The following is a 22,700-nucleotide window of genomic DNA, read 5'->3' on the forward strand; positions in this document are numbered from 1 at the left end:
GGTCCTTGATCCTAGGGAAGGTCATCACTGGCCTGTCAAGCACCTGATTGGCACATGAGGCGGCTGGCCTTCCTGAAAAGAGGCGATGCGGAGCTCTCACCAACTCTTCAGCTGGTGGCCAAGACTCCTGTTGCCTCCACAAAATTCCACCCACTGTCTCAATGCCTTCTAGGAAGATTTTCAACCTCTGAACTTAATTTATAAAAAACTTAAATGTTTTCAAAATCTTTGTGGACAAATAGAACAAATCCTGAAACAAGGTGAATGGAAATTATTTTTTCCCTTGAAATTTAAACTAACAATGCCTAAACTAATTGTGCTTGGGACCATGCCCATGGATTACAGAGGGACTTCCATCTTGCCTGTTGAACTTAATTGCATCCTTGGGTGCAATCTTGTGGAGTTGACGGTGGTCTCAGCTGCTTGCTAGAGAGCCTGTGAGACCTGGAGGTGGGGGCAGGGGGAGACAATCCCAACAACAGAGCTGTTGACCAATGGGAGAATGTCAGTTTTTCTGTGTGTTGCCACTATGCTCATCCAAAGCCTCGAATTGAGGGGGAGTTGGGGGGACAAGCACAGGAGAGTGGCAGGAAGAGGGTCGCACAGTAGGTATTGTGGGTTAGGAGTGTGGAGGGCAGTGGGGTGGCTCTCAGCCCCCGCCTTCCCTTTCCAATGCAGGGTCCCTCAAACAGGCACTGTGCCTTTGAACAAGGTGCCCCACCCCCCCATGCAAACCCTGTCATGTTTGTCATGCTCCCCACATGACTGGCCCCTGCCCAACAACAGCGGGATGAGGCCCATAAGTGGGCAGTTAAGGGCAGGAAGGCTGTCTATGGGCCTTCCCGCCGTGGACTTAGATCATGGATGGATCCCCATCCGCCACTCCCCCACCTGATTAAAAGCCCCCCTCATAACCAGGCTCGCTACAGGAGAGGAACACAAGATCCTGTCTCCTGTGTGAAGAAAATGTGATTAAAACTGCAGAGTTGCAATGTTAATTGTGTACCCGAGTAGCTTTCTGAATGAAGTGTGGTGCTGTGAAGCACCATGACTTTTATTTTTTACTTAGGTTAAATTTCTGTGGCTTCTGTAGTTTCAGTACAAATCATGGAAAGTGACCATTCACATTATTTATCTGAGGTTTCCATTGAATTTACTGTGGGACTGTGGGAGAATTCTGATGTATATTTTTAAATAACTTACATTTTGGCTATTAATGTTTGTTAGTGTTATAACAATTTTGCTTCCTGTCTTTTTTTTAATAGTACATTTACTTCTGCTGATACTAGCGGCCAGACTTGAATTGGCTGGGTTGGGTGCTGGTTTGGAAGCTGCTGGCACTGTTAAAACTGTGGAAAAAGTGAGATATTGGGTAGAAGAATGAGACCAGCAACCTGGATGGTGACTGCTGAAGAGAATTAAAGGGAATTGGCTCAGAGACACAGCATGGGAAAGAATGAGAGTAATTGAAGGGAGTGAAATTTCTGTACAAGGATGTCAAGGACTATTCTGAAAGTGAGCTTTGAGCACCGAGTACAAATTCTATGAAGTGCTGATGCTGCCCAAAATGTCATGAGTGTTTAATAGACAGATCATAATTGAAATAGCCTTTGTGCTCAGTTATTTACAACATTTTCACCTCTTACCCATGTTAACTGGAGAGTGTGATAGGGTGAGATTGGACTGTGCAAAACGGGAGCAAAAAAAATCCAAATTCACATGTCTGCCCAAAGTTACCTGAAAAATGCCTGTCAACTCTTTGGTTTGGGGATCATTCTGGAATTCTTTGCTATACCATCAATAGCCAGGGGATGAAGTATAGAATTGGAGCCTCGTCTTTACAGTCTTGCAGGCTTTTATTTATAGAGATGTGCTTTACAAACGTGTGCCTCCCTATCCAACCCCCACAGTTTCATTTTGAGTACGCATTAACAAAGAACTAATAAGTGTCTGCTCCTATATACTCTTTCGAGTTATCAACAGTCACAGATTGCAACTCTTCGAGTACAATCACAGTTCTTGGTTTTCCAGGAGTGGGACATGAACCCACGACCCTCTGATTCAAAGGCGAGGGTGCTATGAACTGAGCCACAGCTGACACCTCTCTGCTCCTATATATAGGAGCACAAATGAATCCCCAGTTAATGCCCGCCATCTGAATACAATTAAATTCCCAGTTAATATACAATTAGCATTGATTTTCAGTACCTTTAAATCCAAGCATGCCCTGCTCCAATGTTTGGTTTCTTCAGTTGCCTAATCAGCAGCCTTTAGTGACGCCAGTAACAAATGGGCAAGTTTTTAACCTTTTTAACCGTGGCTTGATGTGGAACTAGAGTGTCAGAAGTGCTCTTCCTGGCTCCACAGTACTACTGCAGACCCCATCGCATGGCTCCCCCTCCCTGAAGGATTTATCTGAGCCCTACTGCTAGCATCGCCGCTCGAATAATTTGGTACTCTCCAAACTGAAGAGCTAACTCTAATTGCAAGCAGAAATTTTGGACAGGCCTTAAGGTCTTCAACTTCTGGCACGTTCAGTGTGTTACCTATATGGGCTGAATAAAGGGCTCAGTTCAGTTTCTAACCATTTGCCAGATAATGCCAGTAAAAATTAAACAGAGGTCCATGTATGACTCTAGGAGAAGTGAGTGTTCTGTCCAGATATATTTTACCAAATACACAGGAAGTGACCATTCACTTGTTTGTTCCTTTTTGATTACCCATACCAGAGGAAATAGTTTATCTGAATCTTATCTATCAAATCCTTTTAACATTTTAAACACCTCAATCAGATTACCCCTCAATCTTCTAATACTCAAGGGAATACTAACCAAGTTAATGCAATTTGTCCTTATAATTTAACACTCTGCACTCTGATACCATTCTGGTGAATCCACTACCTCTCCAAGCACGAAATAATTTGTTCTTGGACTCCCAAGTTTCTGCTCCTTTACAGTTCTTAGTTTCTCACCATTTAGAAGATACTTCTATTTATCTCTCTTGGTGCAGAGCGGGCAACCTCACACTTGCCCATTTTAAACTTCTTCAGCTGTGCTTTTGTACCCTTACTGTAGCCGTCCCTATTGAAGCTATGATGAGGGAACTCAGAAACAGCAGCAGAATTTCAATCAAACAGTAAATGTGTCAGAGTTACTGGGACCTTCCCATTTAGCTGCAGACAAGTCTGCAAGTCAATCTACTAATAGGTAGGATGAACTTGGTTGGATAAGCAGCAGAAGGTTTGGTTGTGCTCTGTACCTGTCACACTGTGGCGTGCAGTTTCTTTGCGTATACTCTCTAGCACTCCCTCAAAACAAGGAAGGCGCTTGCTGCAGAGTACTGTGGCAAGAGCTTGCACGTGGAGGCTGTTGCACTGCAGCTACCACACGGTTCTTGCTGACCACTGAAACACACCTATGTAAGACTGTAAGAGCAGGAGTACTAGAAGGATTTACAGGTTAATAATCAACCTGTTTGGCCACATTTTGGATGCATCTTCCGTGGCCATCAAATCATGGCATGGGACTTGAACCCAGAGCTTCTGGCTCAGAGGTAGGAGTGCTACCCAATGTGCCACAAGGCCTAATAGTATTTATGTGCTTGAGTGCATATTCTAATTGAACAAATTTGTACAAATAGGCTTCTGGAATGCATAAAGATATGCAGCAAAGAAGAAAGTGACTCACCATTTAGAGCAGAACAAGAGGAGGACTCTGAGGTACCAATGGAGAAGCAGCAAATAAATTAAAAAGGGAACCATATGAAGTTGATAACCCTACACAGATTTTGTGGAAAGTTAGTGCTGAAATAATGGATAATAACCATGGCCGAAATATTAGTCTTTTGGAAAAGGGTCGGATATGGGGGTGAGGGGAGATCATCACATCATTTCTGCATTTTACCGATGGCATTGATATGGAGGGCAGAACTGCACATTGACTCACTGAGATTGTAACAAAGGCAATTAACTGGCCAATTACAGCAATTTTAGTGTTTTTTGAAATTTGTTATCATGAATGGGGATTCAGAATCATGCCAGGTTAAAGGAGGCAGCAAGCAAGTGGAAGCTGGGTGCTGGCTTTCTCTGGCAGCCATGGAGAGAGCCAGTGTGGTATGCCAGAGTGTGTGAAGCAGTGAGGGCAGCAGCAAACAAAGACATATGGGGAGGTGGGGAGGGTGAAGGAAGGTAGGGTGCCATTGGGGCAGTGATTCTTGAGGAAAAGAGTGGGAGTGGGGTGATGGGGCATGTTTGCATAAAAGAGGCTATGTGCCATGGGCTGCATTCATCCAGGCTTCAGGGCTCCTGTAGTGGAGGAAGAGTACCAGAGAGGGAGGCAAAGGCAACAGGACATTGGCAATCCCGGACCAACAGGAGGGTGTGCCTCAGGAGAAGGTTGCAGAGGTATGCCAACAGCCTCTTGCATGCAGAAGAGGCCACCCTCCAGAAGAGGGTCTGTTGTCTGAGGCCCAGCTATCCGTGGTTGTCCGAGTGGCTGTGTCCTTGAAGACTATGCCTCTCCAAGAAGGCTGTCACTGATCTGTGCGCTGCGCTACAGGATGAGCTGAGCCCTATGGGAGTTGGTAGACGCACAATATCAGTGATGCTGGAGGTCACTGTGACAGTGAACTTCTCCGCCGAATCTTTTCAGGAGTCCACTGCAGATATTTGTGGGATGTCGCACTCTGTAGTACATCAATGGTCACTACCTTGATGAAATGTTGCCCTTTTCAAGAGGGCTGATGAGTGCAGTCAAGCTGAGAACCCCCATTGGGTTTGGGGGCCATTGTTGGATCCTGTCCGGTGTTGTGTACATACAAATATAGGAAGTAGGAGTAGGCCACTTGGCCCCTCGAGCCTGCTCCACCAGGTATGATATGGCTGATCGAATTGTAACCTCACCTCCATATTCCCACCTAATCCCGATTAGCTTTCACCCCTTTGCTTATCAAGAATCTATGTAACTCTGCCTTAAAAATATTCAAAGACAATGCTTCCACCACCTTTTGAGGAAAAAAGTGCCAAAGGCACTTAACCCTCAGAAAAAAATTCTCCTCATCTCTATAATAAAAGGGCGACCCCTTATTTTTAAACAATGACCCCTAGCACTAGATTCTCCTACAAGAGAAAACATCCTCTCCACATCAACCCTGTCAAGACCCCTCAGGATCTTATGTTTCAATCAAGCCGCCTCTCACTCTTCTAAACTGCAGCGGATACAAGGCTAGCCTGTCCAACCTTTCCTCATAGGACAACCTGTCCATGCCAGGTATTAGTCTGGTAAACCTTCTCTGAACTGCTTCCAACGTATTTACATCTTTCCTTAAATAAGGAGATCACTACTGTCCACAGAACTCCAGATGTGGTCTCACCAATGTCCTGTTTAGCTGAAGAATAACCTCCCTACCTTTGTATTCCATTCCCCTTGCAATAAACGATAACATTCCATTTGCCTTCCTAATCACTTGCAGCACCTGCATACTAGTCTTTTGTGATTCAAGGTGTGATCGACTGCATGATAGAGGACATCAAGGCTCCCAATGCCCAGATAATAGCTGCTTTCAACAGGAAGGGCTTTCACTCGCTCAATGTACAACTAGTCGGTGAAGGATCCTTCAGGTGCGTGTATGATTCCTGGGAAGCAGCCACAACACCTGCGTACTTTGGCAGCCCCAGGTGCCACAGCTTTTCTGGTCCCTCACACACCTTCAGGGAAGAATGCTTGGAGACGAGGGCTGCTCACCAACATGATTACTAATGCTTGAGAGGAACCCACACGTGTACTGAGAGGATATAAATGCATTGGAAGCAATTCAGGGAAGGTTCATTCGACTGATAACTGGGATGGGTGGGCTATTTTATGAAGAAAGGTTTGACAGGCTGAGCATCTATCCATTGGAGTTTAGAAGATTGAGAGGTGATCTTATTGAAACATATAAGATCCTGAGGGGACTTGACAGAGTGGATGCTGAAAGCATGTTTCACATTGTGGGATAGACTAGAACTAGGGGACACAATTTAAAAATAGGAGATCTCCTATTTAAGACAGAGATGAGAAGAAATTTTTTCTGAGGGTCGTGAATCTTCGGAACACTCTCCGCAGAGAGAGGTGAAAGCAGGTTCATTGAATATTTTCAAGGCAGAGAGATTCTTGAGTAACCAGGGAGTGGAAGGTTATTGGGGCTAGGCAGAATGTGGAGTTGAGGCCGCAATCAGGTCAGCCATGATCTTATTGAATGACAGAGCATGCTCGAGGGCCCAAAGGCCTACACCACCACCTAATTTGTATGTATGTTCTTAACACCTGCCATGGAGCAATCAGAGTGACCATTGAGCAGATCATTGATCTCCTGAAGATACGATTCAAGTGCCTTGATCCAGTGGAGGCCACTGGTATGCCCCAGCCAAGGCCTCACACGTCGTGGTGGTCTGTTATGTATTGCAGAAGCTGGTGCGGCAGAGCGGGGGAGGTGTTGAGCAATGAGGATCTTGTAGATGATGGTGCGTCCTATAACAATGAAGATGTTGAAGAGATTGCTGACCAGGTGATGCAAGATAAAGGATCCCAGGGACCACAGGCAAGATGCAATGAGAAACATGCAAGGGAGACTTGGGAGGCTCTTATACATAGATATTTCATGTGACCCGTACTTCCTGTTGGAACTATACCAATAAAGCTTTACCTTTATGCAGCTCTGCTGTCGTCTCCAGCGCCCAGGTACACATTGCATAATGGCAAGGCTAGAGCATTTACTACGTGCAGTGCAGCCTCTCAAATGCAGCCTCTTGTGGGAGCTAGGGTGTAACTGAAGTCCCAAAGGGCAGCAAGAAAAGAAAGGACATGTAGCATAATACATTAATCCTGAATTAAGTGGCACAACGCATGGCTTAAAACTTTTCGCCTGTGAACTCTAAGTGGAGCTAAGTTTTATTCTTAATTCTATGACACATGCTCCTACATGTGCTTGCCAACACTTTTAGCTGGGCTAGAGACACGCTGCTGACCTTGCTATATCATGACTTGTGATGACCTTGATGGTACAGTAGTCCTCTAACTGCTTGAGGCCTGCTAGGTACGAAACCCTCTCTGTCATCTGAGCTACATGCACTGGTGACACTGGCTGAGGGGCTCCAAGGAGCTGGATCTACACTTTGAGCTGCCTGAAATGAGCCCCTAGATCTAAAAAGCAGACACTAACCTCTTGAGGTATACTTGCACTTCTCTGCTCAGCAGGAGGTGGAGACTCGAGGTTCCTTGACACTGCTGCATTGAACTAATGGATAGGTGATGGCATATAGATTTGATTGCATCCATTCTGGCAACCACTGACTGGTCTGTTGGTCCTGGCTCTCCTTGAGACTGGCCAATATGTAGGTGGAGGAAGCCATCAGTGCACAAGCCAGAAACATGGCAGCACTTGAGGCCTGCCATGTTAGGTTGTGCTTGGCTGTGTAAAACCTCTGGAAGCTGCCCAGATATTTCCTTGCCTCATGCAGCTGCAGCATTTGATGTGTTGCCAACAACGCCAGAGGTACATCATTAACTTTAGGCTAAGCATTGGACTAGGCTCCCACAGTCCTCCAACCATCAGTGGCCTTGCCTCTCTCAGCCTCCATCAGCTCCTCGGGTGTGTCTGTGCTGTGCTGATCAGGTTGTCTTCCCGTATCTACATGTGAACAGATACTCTTACATCGGTGGGTATCTGCGCTGGTAGAGGGTGCGGGGGAATGATGTGACATTGAATCCTCTGAGGCCCCCTCCTCCTCCTCAGACAGCTAACTGCCTGCTGTGCGGTCTGATCCTGACCAGTATGAGAGATCAGAGATTGAAAGGCTAAGGACTTGCTTTGTCATTCAACTGTCCCTACTCTGGAGCTCTATTAGTTCAGGGGTGTACGTATAAAGACTATGCCTTGTGTGTGCCAGATGCATGCTCACCATTTCAACTCATTCTCACACCCTCACGGGTGGGCGCTCCTGCTTCAACACCAGCAATGGAGCGGCTGTTGTGCGGTCCTGCCAACTCTAAGGCCTCATCCTTCTTGGGGGTCAAGATGGAAAGAAATGGCACCCCTTCTGTTGACCTGACCCTTTGCTTTGTTATGCACTATATTCTGCCAGCATTAGGGTGAACACTTAATTTCTCCGTGGAGACAAACACAGCACAAATGCTGGTGGAAGCCCAGCAGCGTGATGGGGGCACATGAATGCCCCCCTGCATGTAACCATCTTGGGATCTAGTGGAGATCAGCAATAACAGATGGGTACCTCCTTACCTGAATGTAGTCATAGCTCTGACAGCATATGCTATTTCCTGACCCCACTGCCATCAACTGGGTAGTCATTCCCTCTCCACCAAATGCAATCTCTCAAGTTGGCACATGCAACCCCAAAGGGAGAAGAGTATGGAGTACTCACCTTGGCAGTCTGAGTAAGGCCTTGATACGTTTGCAACATTGTATCTAGGTTCTTGAGGTGACCCCCACGGTTGTTGACCTCTGCGATCTCTGTCCAGGCTTGTTTGGTCAAACAGGCTGGCCTCCTATTCTTGGGACCTCTCACCTCACCCTTGGAGTCCTAAGGAGAGCATGCAGGGAGGCATTGTTGAATCTCGGGCCATCAGGAGTCTTCTGCCACTATAACTGCAGGTTTTCTTCAAATTTTTTTAGCAGTAGATGGTGAGTAGGCATCCAACCTAATGTAACTGTTCGATTCATGGGCATGATGTTTATAAGTCTTGCAGTAGCATTCTGATCTTTGCAAAACTAGGCTTGTATCTGTTGGATGAGTAAGAGGCAATGTGATTGAAACATATAAGGTCCTGAGGGGTCTGAATGGATGTGGAGAGAATGTTTCCTCTTGTGGGTGAATCTAGAACTTGGGGTCATTGTTGTTCAAAAAAAAGGGGATCGCCCATTTCAGACAGAGATGAGAATTTTTTTCTGAGGGTAGTGGGTCTTTGGCACTTTCTTCCTCAAAAGGCAGTGGAAGCAGTCTGAATATTTTTAAGGCAGAGGTAGATAGATTCTTGATAAGCAAGGGAGTGAAAGGTTATTGGGGGTAGGTAGGAATGGGGTTGCAGTTACAATCAGATCAGCCGTGATCTTATTGAATGAAGGAGCATGCTTGAGGGGCCGAGTGGCCACCTTCTCCTAATTCGTATGTTTGTAAATATATTAATCAGGAGTTAGCTGCAACAGGCATTTTCTGTTGAAGTTAATAGAATATTCAGTTTTCTTAAATGAGCCAGAAATACACATTTGCTTTTTGTCATGCCAATTTTGTCAAAGGCCAAAAACATTCGCATTTCCAAATTGCTGAAATGGGTTTGAAGTTTTTGGTTTATTAAAGGGAAGCTGGCTGGAAAAAGAAACTGAGTAGAGTTTGGTGCCTCCTTAGGGAGCAAATTTCAGTAAGAGAACAAATTAGCTGAACAGCATGTGAAATGCTGGTTAAAGAAAAGAAAACTGAGCAAGTTGTCATGGCCATATGTGGTATTGAGAAAGTTCTTTCCCATTGGTATTGTACATGCTCATTAACCATCTGGCAAGGTACAGTAATATAGTGGCTATGTTGCTGCACTGGTAATTTAGAGGCCTGTACAGATCCTACCATTGTAGTTTGAAAATTTAAATTTTAGTTTTTTTTAAAGAAAATTGGAAATCAAAAAAAGGTGATATTAATGAAAAGTGACCATGACCATAAAAAGCCCACCTGGTTCACTAGTGTGGCATTGGCAAGACTGAAGCCATCTGTCTGGTTCTTGCCACATACTTCACATTTTAACCTCAATTGTATCTGATCTAGCTGCTTGGGTTACTTTGTCATCCTTAACTCTGAACTAAATTTTGCGTTGCAGATCTATATTTTTACCTCTTCTATGTCACCTGCTTTCATGCCTGCTCACCACTCTGATGCTCTGATGCTGAAACCCATATTATGCCAGTCAGATCCAGACTTGACTTCTGCAATGATACACTCTCATTAGCCATATTGAACTCTGTTAGAAAAACTACAACCCATCCAGAATTCTGCTGTGAATCCTTCTTGCACCTAGACCCTCTCCCTAATATTGCTCTTGCTAATCCCCTGATTTGCTAATCCTTATCTTCATTTACAGATCTTCCAAAGTTCCACTCCATCAAATTGTGTAATCCTACAGCCCCACCCTCTCATTGGTACTCTGCCCTGCGGTCTGGTCGACTGTTCTGTCTTCACCTTCCACCACTGCCAAATGTGTTTGAGCCGACAGCTGTCATGGCTATGACCTCTGGAAGTTTCTCCCTAAACCTTTTCCTTTTCCAACATCTTAAAAATCCTCTCTCCACCTATTTTGAGTGCATTTTCCAATTCTTCTTGAAGCCTTCCTCCATTTGCGCCCAACTTTGAAGAGCTTTGGGATGCATTACTATATTATGGGCACTTTAATTGCCAAGTTGTGTTTTATTTTGATTTCCACCCCTTACTAATATTTAGGCAGACTGTTTTGTTAGTTTTCTCTGGAATATTTTTCTAAGCATTGATACGTAGCGTCAAATGCATCCCTTCCCTTGGTGAATAATTGTTGTGTCCGGTGCATTAGATGCTTAGTAATGTTGCATAAGAATGAACTGAATTGGCTGGATGATGGTATCTATGATGGTGGCGACCTCAGAAGAAGGCAAAATAGGATAATTCACTCTTCATATTTGGCTGAAAAGGTTTGGAAACATTTCAGCCATGTCTCTTGCATTCATATGTTGGGCCACATCATGGTTGAGGGTGAGAATGTTAATGAAACCTTCTCTTTATCTAACATGCCTGGTTGCAGAAAGGCAATGGAGCTTTGCTCTGATCCATTGACTGTGGGATTTTTTTTTTGACATTCAGTGTACACATGTCACTATGTAGAAGCTTCATATCTCATTCTAAAATATGCCTGATACTGTCCCTGACATGCCCAGCTACACTATGCATTGAATCTTGTTGCTTGGCAGCAATGGAGGCATGATGGATGTACTGGGCAATAAGGTTCTGGTCGTGATGTTACGCTACTCTGCTGCTCTTGATGGCCTACTGCATCTCTTGGATCTCCAATTTTTGCTACATCTCTTTCATCAGTCCCACTTTGCAAGGTCTAGCATAACATTACATGCTGGAGCATTTCCACACAGTGGAGATGAGATCTTGTCTTCACGAGGACTATACAGTGGTCACTTGTACCAATTTTACAGTAGAGAGACCATTTTTATAACAAGTAAGTTGATGAGGATGAGATCACACAGGTTATTCCCTCATGGTTACCTTGCCGCTAATGCAGGCAAAATCTGGCAGCTCTGTCTTTCAAGGCTTTGCCAACTCTGTAATTACCGACCCAGCATTAATGGGCAAAAGAGTCCTCCACCCAAAGTGTATTCATGCTACTTTTGGAGCTTCCACCCACCGATGTTCACGAGGGAGTAGCTTTTCGTCAGTTATACAGTAGTATGTGGTGATCAGCAGGAGACCACTATGACTTTGCTTAATTTGAAGCTGTGAAACTTCATGGGGTCTGTATTCCCTGATGACTCATCAGGCCACTCCGACCTCCACCTCACTCTTGACTAGGAACTATTGCAAATCCACTTGTCAGTAGGATAGGACATACCCGGAAAGAAAACACTTATTAATTTATACAAAACCTTTTCGTGACTTCAGAATGATCCAAAGAGCCTATAGCAAATGAATCGCTCTTAAAGTGTTGTCACTGTTGTAATCTAGGAAATATGGAAGCCAATTTACACCAGGCAACATTCCAGAAACAGCAAAGAGATAATGAGCAGATAATCCATTTTTCAGTGATATTTGTTTAAGGCCTGTTGGCCGGAACACAGCTGTCTTGCTCCTCTTCAAGTAATGTCATGGAATCTTTTATGTCCACCCGAACGGCCAAATAAGGCATCAGTTAGACATCTCATCCAAAGATGGCACCCCTGATAGTACACTGCTCTCTCTATTGCGCTGGAGTGTCAATCTGTTTTATGTGCTCAGTCTTTGGGTTGGGTCTTGAACCCACAATGTTTCTGACACCGAGACGAGAGTGCTACTACATTAGAACAGTGACTACATTTCAAAAAGTACTTCATTGGCTGTTAAGTGCTTTGGATGTCTGCTTATGAAAGATGATATATAAATGCAAGTCGCCTTCCTTTTCCCCTGTGCTCCCTCCCCCAGATGCCTGAGGGCTGGTGATGCAGGACTCTCAGATGTTAGCTGATTGCTTAACTAGTGTCACAACTCAGTGGGCATAGCGCGCTGCAATATCAAGCCCTACTGCTCCCCGAGCTGTGAAAAGTTTGATCAAACCAACCTAATTGTTTAATTTAGGTTAACAAAATACGAACACCAGGTTTATAAACTTAATAAGTAAATAACTGTTTATTGAACAAATTGTCTTTAACCGGTGGCAAAAGAAAGAAATATGAACTGCTAATTTCTAACTCTACCCCTTTTAAATTCCTATACAGACACGATACATACGACACACAAAACATAGATTTTAAGGGTGGGATAAAACAGTTCAATAGCACCAATTCCGGAGTACAGGATTCAATGGGTTGATTTTGATCGATGTCTTCCAAGTTTCTTTCAGTTCTTTATTGATGACATGAGGTGTCCTTCCCAGCACTTTGTCTTTAGTTCACTATTTGAGTACTTGCTTTTCAATGGCTGGGATTTTCCGGCCCCTTCGCGGGCGGGACCTGCCACGGGCGAGGCAGTGCCTCAGCCAGAAGCCCATTGACTTGCAGCGGGACCGGAAGATAGCGGCGGCAGGCGGGTGCAGAAAATCCTGCCGAATGTCTCAAACAGTGATTTTCTGCTTTTCCTCTTAACGAGTTTTTCAGAGAGAGAGAGAGAGAGAGCAGGTTATAGAGATATGAGGAAAAAAACAGCTAGCTATTATTGTAGAATTATTGAAATCTTACACAGGAGAAAGAGGTTTTAGGTCTTTTCTCTTTTCAGGCTTGGAGCTTTTCTCCTGCTGTACTGCTCTCACACAAACCCTGTTCACCCAGTTAGGAGCCAATTAAAATGTTGTTGCCAGGCAGTTCCCCGTTAGACCGGACTCCTCCTTGACACCATCTTGTCTTTCATGGCACACTCTGTCTTGTGTGTGTGTGTGTGTGTGTATCTAATCCCTCACACTGTTCTAGTAGATATGTCCTTCAAACTGCAGCCATTGTAATTTTAATCCACAGTCCACTGGAAATAAAAAGTATATGTTCTTTACACTGGTCTGCGGGGCCGCTCTCCCACTGTGGAAACTAGCTACTGGATGTTCATGAGGAGGATTTAGCAGATTTGCCTGGACTGAGATTGCCTTAGCCACAGCCTAATAGGATGCCTGGATCATTGGTTATGATTCCATCTGATTTTTTTTAAAAAACACTTCCTTTGCAGTTTTTAGTTCTGTTTGAAATATTAATCCCAGGTTTTCCTTTCCCAATAGCAGGGAAGGCTGAGGTGTTCAGTGCCATTGAGGCCACAATGGCACCAAATGTTCAGTGATTGCACATGTGACCTGTAATTTGGGCTGATAGCCCACCAATTCCAATGATTTGCATGATGATTTTCTTAAACTGATATTAGCATGTACAGTGCCTGCTCTGGGGATTCTGCACTATTAGATTATGAAAGCAATATAATATTTTGTTTTATGCAGTAATAAATTCATCATGCAATCTGTAAACCAAACGCTCTTATGCAATTCTCAGAAAAGTACCTTCTGATCTATTGCAATACAAACAAGGAAGCGGTTTCAAGAGCAGGTCACAGAAACTGAACTGCATTGACTCATTCCCACTGTGAGCCAGTAGCTGGGGATTGGCAGTTTATTTCTAGGCGGTTTTGTGTTTTTTCCCTTCCATTGGTTTTATATTAAGTGCTGCTTCTAAACTTGGCAGGATTGAAGAGCGGTGGGGGCAGGGGGAGATGAGAGGAGCAGAATGTACTCAGGTGCTCTCTCTGCCTGTCTCTCTTTTCTCTCTCTCTCATTCCCTCCACATGCTCCCCCCTCTTGCTCCCTGCCCCCTCTCGCTCCCTGCCCCCTCTCGCTCCCTGCCCCCTCTCGCTCCCTGCCCCCTCTCGCTCCCTGCCCCCTCTCGCTCCCTGCCCCCTCTCGCTCCCTGCCCCCTCTCGCTCCCTGCCCCCTCTCGCTCCCTGCCCCCTCTCGCTCCCTGCCCCCTCTCGCTCCCTGCCCCCTCTCGCTCCCTGCCCCCTCTCGCTCCCTGCCCCCTCTCGCTCCCTGCCCCCTCTCGCTCCCTGCCCCCTCTCGCTCCCTGCCCCCTCTCGCTCCCTGCCCCCTCTCGCTCCCTGCCCCCTCTCGCTCCCTGCCCCCTCTCGCTCCCTGCCCCCTCTCGCTCCCTGCCCCCTCTCGCTCCCTGCCCCCTCTCGCTCCCTGCCCCCTCTCGCTCCCTGCCCCCTCTCGCTCCCTGCCCCCTCTCGCTCCCTGCCCCCTCTCGCTCCCTGCCCCCTCTCGCTCCCTGCCCCCTCTCGCTCCCTGCCCCCTCTCGCTCCCTGCCCCCTCTCGCTCCCTGCCCCCTCTCGCTCCCTGCCCCCTCTCGCTCCCTCTCTCCATTCCCTCTCGCTCCCTCTCTCCATTCCCTCTCGCTCCCTCTCTCCATTCCCTCTCGCTCCCTCTCTCCATTCCCTCTCGCTCCCTCTCTCCATTCCCTCTCGCTCCCTCTCTCCATTCCCTCTCGCTCCCTCTCTCCATTCCCTCTCGCTCCCTCTCTCCATTCCCTCTCGCTCCCTCTCTCCATTCCCTCTCGCTCCCTCTCTCCATTCCCTCTCGCTCCCTCTCTCCATTCCCTCTCGCTCCCTCTCTCCATTCCCTCTCGCTCCCTCTCTCCATTCCCTCTCGCTCCCTCTCTCCATTCCCTCTCGCTCCCTCTCTCCATTCCCTCTCGCTCCCTCTCTCCATTCCCTCTCGCTCCCTCTCTCCATTCCCTCTCGCTCCCTCTCTCCATTCCCTCTCGCTCCCTCTCTCCATTCCCTCTCGCTCCCTCTCTCCATTCCCTCTCGCTCCCTCTCTCCATTCCCTCTCGCTCCCTCTCTCCATTCCCTCTCGCTCCCTCTCTCCATTCCCTCTCGCTCCCTCTCTCCATTCCCTCTCGCTCCCTCTCTCCATTCTCTCTCGCTCCCTCTCTCCATTCTCTCTCGCTCCCTCTCTCCATTCTCTCTCGCTCCCTCTCTCCATTCTCTCTCGCTCCCTCTCTCCATTCTCTCTCGCTCCCTCTCTCCATTCTCTCTCGCTCTCCCTCTCCATTCTCTCTCGCTCTCCCTCTCCATTCTCTCTCGCTCTCCCTCTCCATTCTCTCTCGCTCTCCTCTCTCTCCCTCTCCCTCTCCGTTCCCTCTCCCTCTGTGTCTCCCTTTCTGTCTTCCTCTGCATCTGTCTCGCTCTTTCAGTCTCTCTCCATTTCTCCCTCTGTCTCAGTATTTAAAAATTTATAAACTTTTAAAGTCTGTTATAAACTTTTAAATACTTTTAAAGCTATTATAACTGTTTTAAAACATACCATAACTGTTTTAAAATATTTAAAATCATAAATAACTCACCTGCTGTTGAGTTGATGACCAACCTCAAGAAGCATATCTTCAGCTTGTAATGTGGCTTCACCAAAAATGTGCTGCGCTAGACGACTGCTGTCTTTCCGGACACTAGGCCCTGCTGTAGCAAGAAGAGGAAGTTCTCGCTGCAGCCAACAAGCCAAGTAATTCTTCATTGTGCAGCCAGCAGCTAGCTGACCACATCTTAACTGCTGACCAGAAAATACAGGCCATTGGTTTTGGATTTTGCACTGTATGCACAATACTAGTATTTTAGAAAGTTTGTCTTTTTCATAGAGTCATAGAGGTCTATAGCACAGAAAAAGGCCCTTCAGTCCAACGAGTCTGCGCCGATCAAACAAGTACCTAACTATTCTAATTCCATTTTCCAGCACTAGGCCCATAACCTTGTATGCCATGGCATCGCAAGTACACATCCAAACGCTTCTCAAGTGTTATGAGGGTTTCTGCCTCTACCACCCTTTCAGGCAGTAAGTTCCAGATTCCCATCACCCTCTGGGTGAAAAGATTCTTCCTCACATCCCCTCTGAACCTCCTGCCCCTTACCTTAAATCTATGCCCCCTGGTTATTGATCCCTCCACCAAGGGGAAAAGTTCCTTCCTGCCTACCCTATCTATGCCCCTCATAATTTTATACACCTCAATCATGTTCCCCCTCAATCTCCTCTGCTCCATGGAAAATAACCCCAGTCTATCCAATCTCTCCTCATAACTAAAACTCTCCAGCCCAGGCAACATCCTGCTAAAACTCCTCTGCACCCCCTCTTTAGTGCAATCACATCCTTCCTATAATGCAGATTCCAGAACTGCACGCAATACTCTAGCTGTGGCCTAACCAGTGTTTTATACAGTTCCAGCATAACCTCCCTGCTCTTATATTCTATGCCTCGGCTAATAAAGGCAAGTATCCCATATGCCTGCTTAACCACCTTATCTACCTGTCCCGCTACCTTAAGGGACCGGTGGACATGCACACCAAGGTCCCTCTGATCCTCGGTACTTCCCAGGGTCATACCATTCATCGTGTATTCCCGTGTCTTGTTTGTCCTGCCCAAGTGCACCTCGTTATACCTATCTGGATTAAATTCCATTTGCCACTGATCAGCCCATCTGACCAGCCCATCTATATCCTCCTGTAACCTAAGGCTATCCTCACTATTTACCACCCCACCAATTTTCGTGTCATCCACGAAGTTACTCATCAACCCTCCTACATTCAAGTCTAAATCGTTTATATGTATCACAAACAGCAAGGGACCCAACACTGATCCCTGTGGAACCCCACTGGACACAGGCATCCAGTCACAAAAAACCCCTCGACCATCACTCTCTGCTTCCTGCCACTCAGCCAATTCTGGATCCAATTTGCCAAATTGCCTTGGATCCCATGGGTTCTTACCTTCATTATTTTGACTGTCCCCAGTAGATTTTAAAGTAGATTATTGTGGCTAAAGAAAATTCCTAAAGGCTTCAGCACTAACTTGGGAGCAAGTTGCTTTTCAGCAGCATCTGCATTCTGTAAGTGCTGTTGGTTTCATCAGGCTTGTACATAATAACAAGCCTTTCTGTTGTCATGCACTGATTCATTTTCAGTTTGAGGAGTTTAGAGCTCATTTGTGTCCGTCTATTATTTGCATTTTACATTTTGTGCAAGTATATGGTTATGGCACTTCAATGAAATTCTTTAGCAGCCCTTAAAGCTTGGTTTGTTCCAAAAGGATTATTACACGATACTTTTAGTGAAAAATAACAGCACTCAAATGAAGAAGTGAAATCCTTGTAACAGACGAGGCATGATTTGTATTGATCAGCTGCTGTAATTTGTTTTGTAATCCTAACTTACATACTTGAGATTATACTAAGTATTGCACAAACTACAGGAAGACCTCACTATAAGTCACTTTAAGTCATTTCGCTATAATTTACACTTTAGGACCTTTTTTTCTGATTCTATGCACTCTAGCCCCACCACCCTCGTGCTGAACTCTGGGCAATCTGCTGCCATACACTGATGGCGAAGCTGCTGTTGCAGTCACCAGAGGCCTAGGCTGTGAGGAGAGAGCGGGGCCTGAGATCCCAGGAGCGCAGGGCAGGGACAGGAAGCTGTCGGACTGAGTGTAATCTAGGATGGGGACACACCCCACTCTAACTCTTTCGGGGACCCATGGCTTGGTCGCTGCCCTCGGCTTCTATATGCAGTGCCCTGCGGGACAGGGCCTTGGCCCCTGCAAACTGTCAGAAAGGGGTCCAGACTGTGGAGACGAAGAGAAAGATAGAGTGGGAAAGGAGAGAGAGAGACAAACAGTGAAAAAGAGGAGAGAAAAAGAGCATACGTGATGGTGAGAGAGGAGCATGCTACATTTTTTAATATACTGAGGTATGTATTTTTATTTCTTCAACCCAGTTGTACCATCTTCCTTCAAATAGTCATTTGTTAGTACAGATCTTCAGTATTGCTGAAAAAAAGATTTCTTTTGTCGAAGCTTTTTGTTTTGAATTCATCAGGACAATTCGCAAGAATACCAAATGTATGGGGAACAACTGTTTATACTGTATGAGAAGAGAATGCTGATTGGTAGCGGCGTTACCATGGAGAATGCACAGGTTGATGGTGACTGACAGTTAACTGCCAAGCATTGTTTGAAATTTAAACCAGGCAGTTTGCTCTGGTCAAGGCATTGCCCTGAAGAACGAACCAGCAAGTGGCTGTCACATATTTTGTTGAACTGAAACAAGCACAATGTGTGTACACGTTCTTCCTGCCTGCAAAGGACAGGGCCATGTGTATTAATATATGTAGCTTCCAGTACATGCAAACGCACCACACTGCAAGCTTGAATGATAAACTTAAATTGGTTGTCAGCGTAATTCTTAACACACAGAATTATTTTGCAAATGTTGTCCAATCGCAGAATCGCATCTAACGTTGGACACCTCTGAGTTTTGCAAGCATGGGCTAGTTGGGCACAGTCTGTATCTTGCCCTTTGCGAGCAGCGGAAGGGACATGCTATTTGATACATCCCAAAGACTGGCAGATCATAGCATCACACTGGCACTGAAATTCATATACCACCTTACACATTTGTGTGATAGGCAGAACGTTTCTTTTGCTTGACTGCAGTGTCCTGTTAGTGGCGACTATCACTTGTGTTGCTACTGCAAAGTAGCAGAGTTTAACAGCTAGCCTCACCTGTTCCTCATTTTTTGAGATACCTTGCCTTTCTGCAAATACATGAACGGGCCTAAGGCCATCCACTTTCAGCCCTGAAAAGTGCCCAGTCTACCTCAGATTACCCTGGAAGGGCAATTTTCAGCCAATGGAGCCAAACTGGCTAACCAAACATGTCCCCCTGATGTCAACCATGTGCCTCAAGTTATAGGTGAATGCTAAAGATAACCTCCAGAAACTCCATCAGCAGCCTCTGCTGAGAGCAAAGCTGTAGAGCTGCCAAAAAGATTACTGGAAAGGAGTGAAAACTGATTTTGGCTTCACTTCTACAGCTCAAGATTCACATTTAGCTTTGGGAAACATTTTTGGATGAATGCCTTGAAGTCTGAGATGGGCTTTTTGTGGCTGGAAAGTGGCCGGTGCAGAGTTCAAAAGTTGGGAATGTGGGATAGATGGAAAAGGAGTTATTTTCCTCCAATACTTGTAGTAGTTCGTGTAAACTTGATGCAGTAATTGAAATTTTTGTCCAGTATTTTAGGGCCTAGTGTAAATTAGTGTGTGGAAAAGAAAAAAAACTAAGGGGAGGATTTTATGGAAGCACCGGGGGTCTCACCTGCCAGCTGGGGAGTTAGTAAGAGAACTGCTTCGCCTCCTATGGGAAGGTCCATTGGTAATCACCTTACAGGCACTAAAATGGTCATTGGCGGGCCTTCCCCAGGATCGAGGACCCCAGGGGTGGAAATCCCATCTACCAAGCCAAACAGAGGCCAACAGCTCTTTTGTTCATCAGTATCATCAGGAAGACAGTGGCTGTTGCCAGAATGACATCAGGAGACCCACGATATAGGAGCAACCCAGGCTAGAGTAACCTTCCATTCGTGGGTTATGTGCAAAATGTTGGAGTTTACCTATTGCCTGTTCCAGCACTACGTGATGTTGCTGAAAAGTAGTGAGTACCGCTGGAGAAGACTAACACACATGCAAAATTCCGAGAAATGTTCAGGAATGTCATTTAGGGACTTTTGACTATACTTGGGAGAATTGGGTGGGAAGTGGTGGTGTTTTGTACTTGGGTATATTGGCATTCTTTTTGGGCCTGTATCAGCCATATCTTGTCACTTCTGTTTTCTGCTTTTCTAATCTGACTATTGCTTAGCGTCTTTCCCTCTATTATTGTTTCTGTGAGTGGAGGGACGACAACTGTAGTTTTTTCTGGCAGTATTGAAGTCAGTCAAGACAAGATGTTCATAAGTTCATTTTTTTTGGTAGGATGCAATGAATATTTTGCCTCTTCTTGTCTGATGCACAATAATTTGATGTTTTGATAGTTGAGCTAAGAAACCACTGCAGCCCCTTTGCTTGTAATACTCGCAAAGGGTGAAAGATGGACACAATGAGACTCGGCATTTCAGTTAACTGGAAGTTTGTGTGTTATTGGGACAGACCCTCCATACCTCCAAACTCAACCCTGTATCATATATATAGTGATAGGTGGTAAAAACTTATTGCCCACTTTGAGGGGTAAATTTCTCTCGTTGTCATGGCCAGCATTGCTCCCTCGACCAATCCCACCAGAAAGTCTGAAAATGCTGCAAAGATTTGGCAGCTCAGTCAGCATTTGTTGAGAAAACAAACAAGTTGACATTTCTGGTGTAAATTTTCAAACATCTGGAAAATTTTATAGAGTACAGCGTTACAAAACAAATGGGCAAAGGAAAGGGCAAGTGGAATATCTTGTAAAATGCTTGAAAGAAGAACAGGCAATGGCTAAACTGCTAAAGTGAAATTAACATAAGACAATTAGAAGAACTCTAACATAAATGAAGATATGTAATATTTACAAGCTGAGGTCTGAAATGGGAACACGAAAAGCTGGCAAAATGGAGTAAAATTAGCATCCTGCAAAGACCAGTCATTTGACAATGCAGACTGTTCTGCCAGCATGTTGTTATAATCCCAAAAACCAACCTGACAGGTTATATCTGAAACATTAACTTGTCTGTTCTCCCCACAGAAGATAACTGACCTGCTGAATATTTCTTTTGATTATTATTTCTTTGATTCCTAACATTTGCTGTTAGAATCATAGAAAGTTTGTGTCATAGAAAGAGCCCATCATGTTTGCACGAACTGAAAAACTCAGCCTAATCCCACTTTCCAGCATTTTGGTCTGTAGCCCTGAGGTGCATATCCGTACATCTTTTAAATGAGTTGAGGGTTTCTGCCTCTGCTGCCCTTTCAGGCAGAGTTCCAGACTCCCACAGCCCTCTGGGCAAAAACATTTTTCCTCACCTCCCCTCTAATCCTTCCACCAATCACTTAATCTATGCCTCCTAGTCACTGACCTCTCTGCTAAAGTAAATAGGCCTGTCCCATCCAGGCTGCTCACAATTTTGTTTGCATTTATCACCCAAAACAAGCTAAGTGGCCCTTCACTATAATACTGTGCATTTGCTGTAAACAATATAATAATGATTGAATATTAGCATACAATAAAGGAATTTATTTCATGACGACCTGTGAACTATTTGAGACATGAAGTACTATATAAATAAATGTCATTCTATGCATTATTGTGGAATAAAATGTTTTTTTCTTGAACTGTTGTGAATAACCCAGTGCCAACACTTTCAAGTCTTTATACTCAGTTGCAAGTTTAGCAATTTCTGTGATTTTTGTTTATATTACAATAGCTACTTTGTGCATTACAATGATGGTTTTTCTTCTCTGTTCTTTGGGTGCTCTATTGCAAGAAAAATGATCCTCCATTGTTCTGGGCTTGCATGTAATAATTCTACAATGCAAATTCTACTTATCTTTCTCCTTAATGCAAATGCCCCACTATAAGACTTTTAGTGGAATGGTCAGTTTGGAAAAACTACTCTTCCTTCCATAGCAGTTCATGAAATTTTGCAAATTAGAGCTGCTGGCATATGGTCAGTTGAGTGTTTATATTGCTATAATACCTCCTGTGAGTGGTTCAAGCTCTGGGACCAGCAGCGAAAATTGTGTGCATTTCAGATGAAGGGCTTATCTCAAACTTATGTTGTGAACAAAACTTCTTAGAACTTTTAAACATCTAATTATTACATTGAATTGAAAATATTAATGCAACGTACCTATGATTGCCTTGGATGAGAAAATTGCTCTGTTTTGCATTCCAACATTCTGTATTTTTAATTTTGCAGATAGCGATCATGACCATGACTCTGTTCCCGATTCGTCTTCTGCTAGCTGCTTTTATGATGTTGCTGGCTTGGCCATTTGCATTCCTTGCTGCATGGGGCCGTATTGAAAAAGAACCTGAAAAACCAATGAATTTGTGGCGGAAGTAAGTTATTTTCCTATTATACAACTGATTGGTGATACCTTGTTGACCAGTTCTTGTGTGTAGAAAAAAAGCTAAGTTAATTATGTGGGCCACCACATTCAAATAAGGAATCGTTAAAAAAATGCTGAAGTCAGCAAAACAATTATTTCGCGAAAGATGGTTAAGAGGAGGATGCTTGTGTTTTGTTGCAATTTTTGTATACATTTGCAGTTCTGTTATATTTATCTTCTCATTTCAATTTCTTTACTAGATCTAATTCATGGAATTCCAGATTTACTATTGCCACGAGATGTGTTAGTTTAATTAATTATCCATGGTTTTCAGCAGTACTATATGATTTGGGGTATATATGAAGGCTATATACTTTCTTTTCCTACCTTTTTATAGGGCTTTCCTTTGCTATCCAAAGAACGTTTTAAGCATAGTAACAGCATGCTTAGGCAGAGGACCAGCTTGTTTCAGGCTATGTTCTTCAATTTTCTCATTATACAATGCAAGAACTTCAGTGTGGCTGCTTGAACCAATATGCCTCCTCTGTTTATTAATTTGTATCTACTCCATTTGCTGTGAGAAACATTAAATTTTGCAATATGGTCTTAATCATTTGGGGA

At 44.8% G+C, this 22,700-nt stretch overlaps 1 protein-coding gene across 2 annotated transcripts in view; it reads left to right on the forward strand.

The window, feature by feature from the left end:
* LOC144678970 (lysophosphatidylcholine acyltransferase 1) overlaps positions 1-22,700 on the forward strand; it is a 207,426-nt gene that overhangs the window by 34,788 nt on the left and 149,938 nt on the right. The window contains exon 2 of one of the 2 annotated variants that reach the window (XM_078539111.1): positions 21,947-22,089. In XM_078539111.1, coding sequence (XP_078395237.1) covers positions 21,947-22,089 — 143 coding nt within the window. Of the gene's footprint in view, positions 1-21,946; positions 22,090-22,700 lie in introns of those variants that run through there. The other variant, XM_078539112.1, reaches the window with a different exon arrangement.

The sequence above is a fragment of the Cetorhinus maximus genome, chromosome 3, assembly GCF_964194155.1.
Source record: "Cetorhinus maximus chromosome 3, sCetMax3.hap1.1, whole genome shotgun sequence".
Lineage (NCBI taxonomy): Eukaryota > Metazoa > Chordata > Chondrichthyes > Lamniformes > Cetorhinidae > Cetorhinus > Cetorhinus maximus.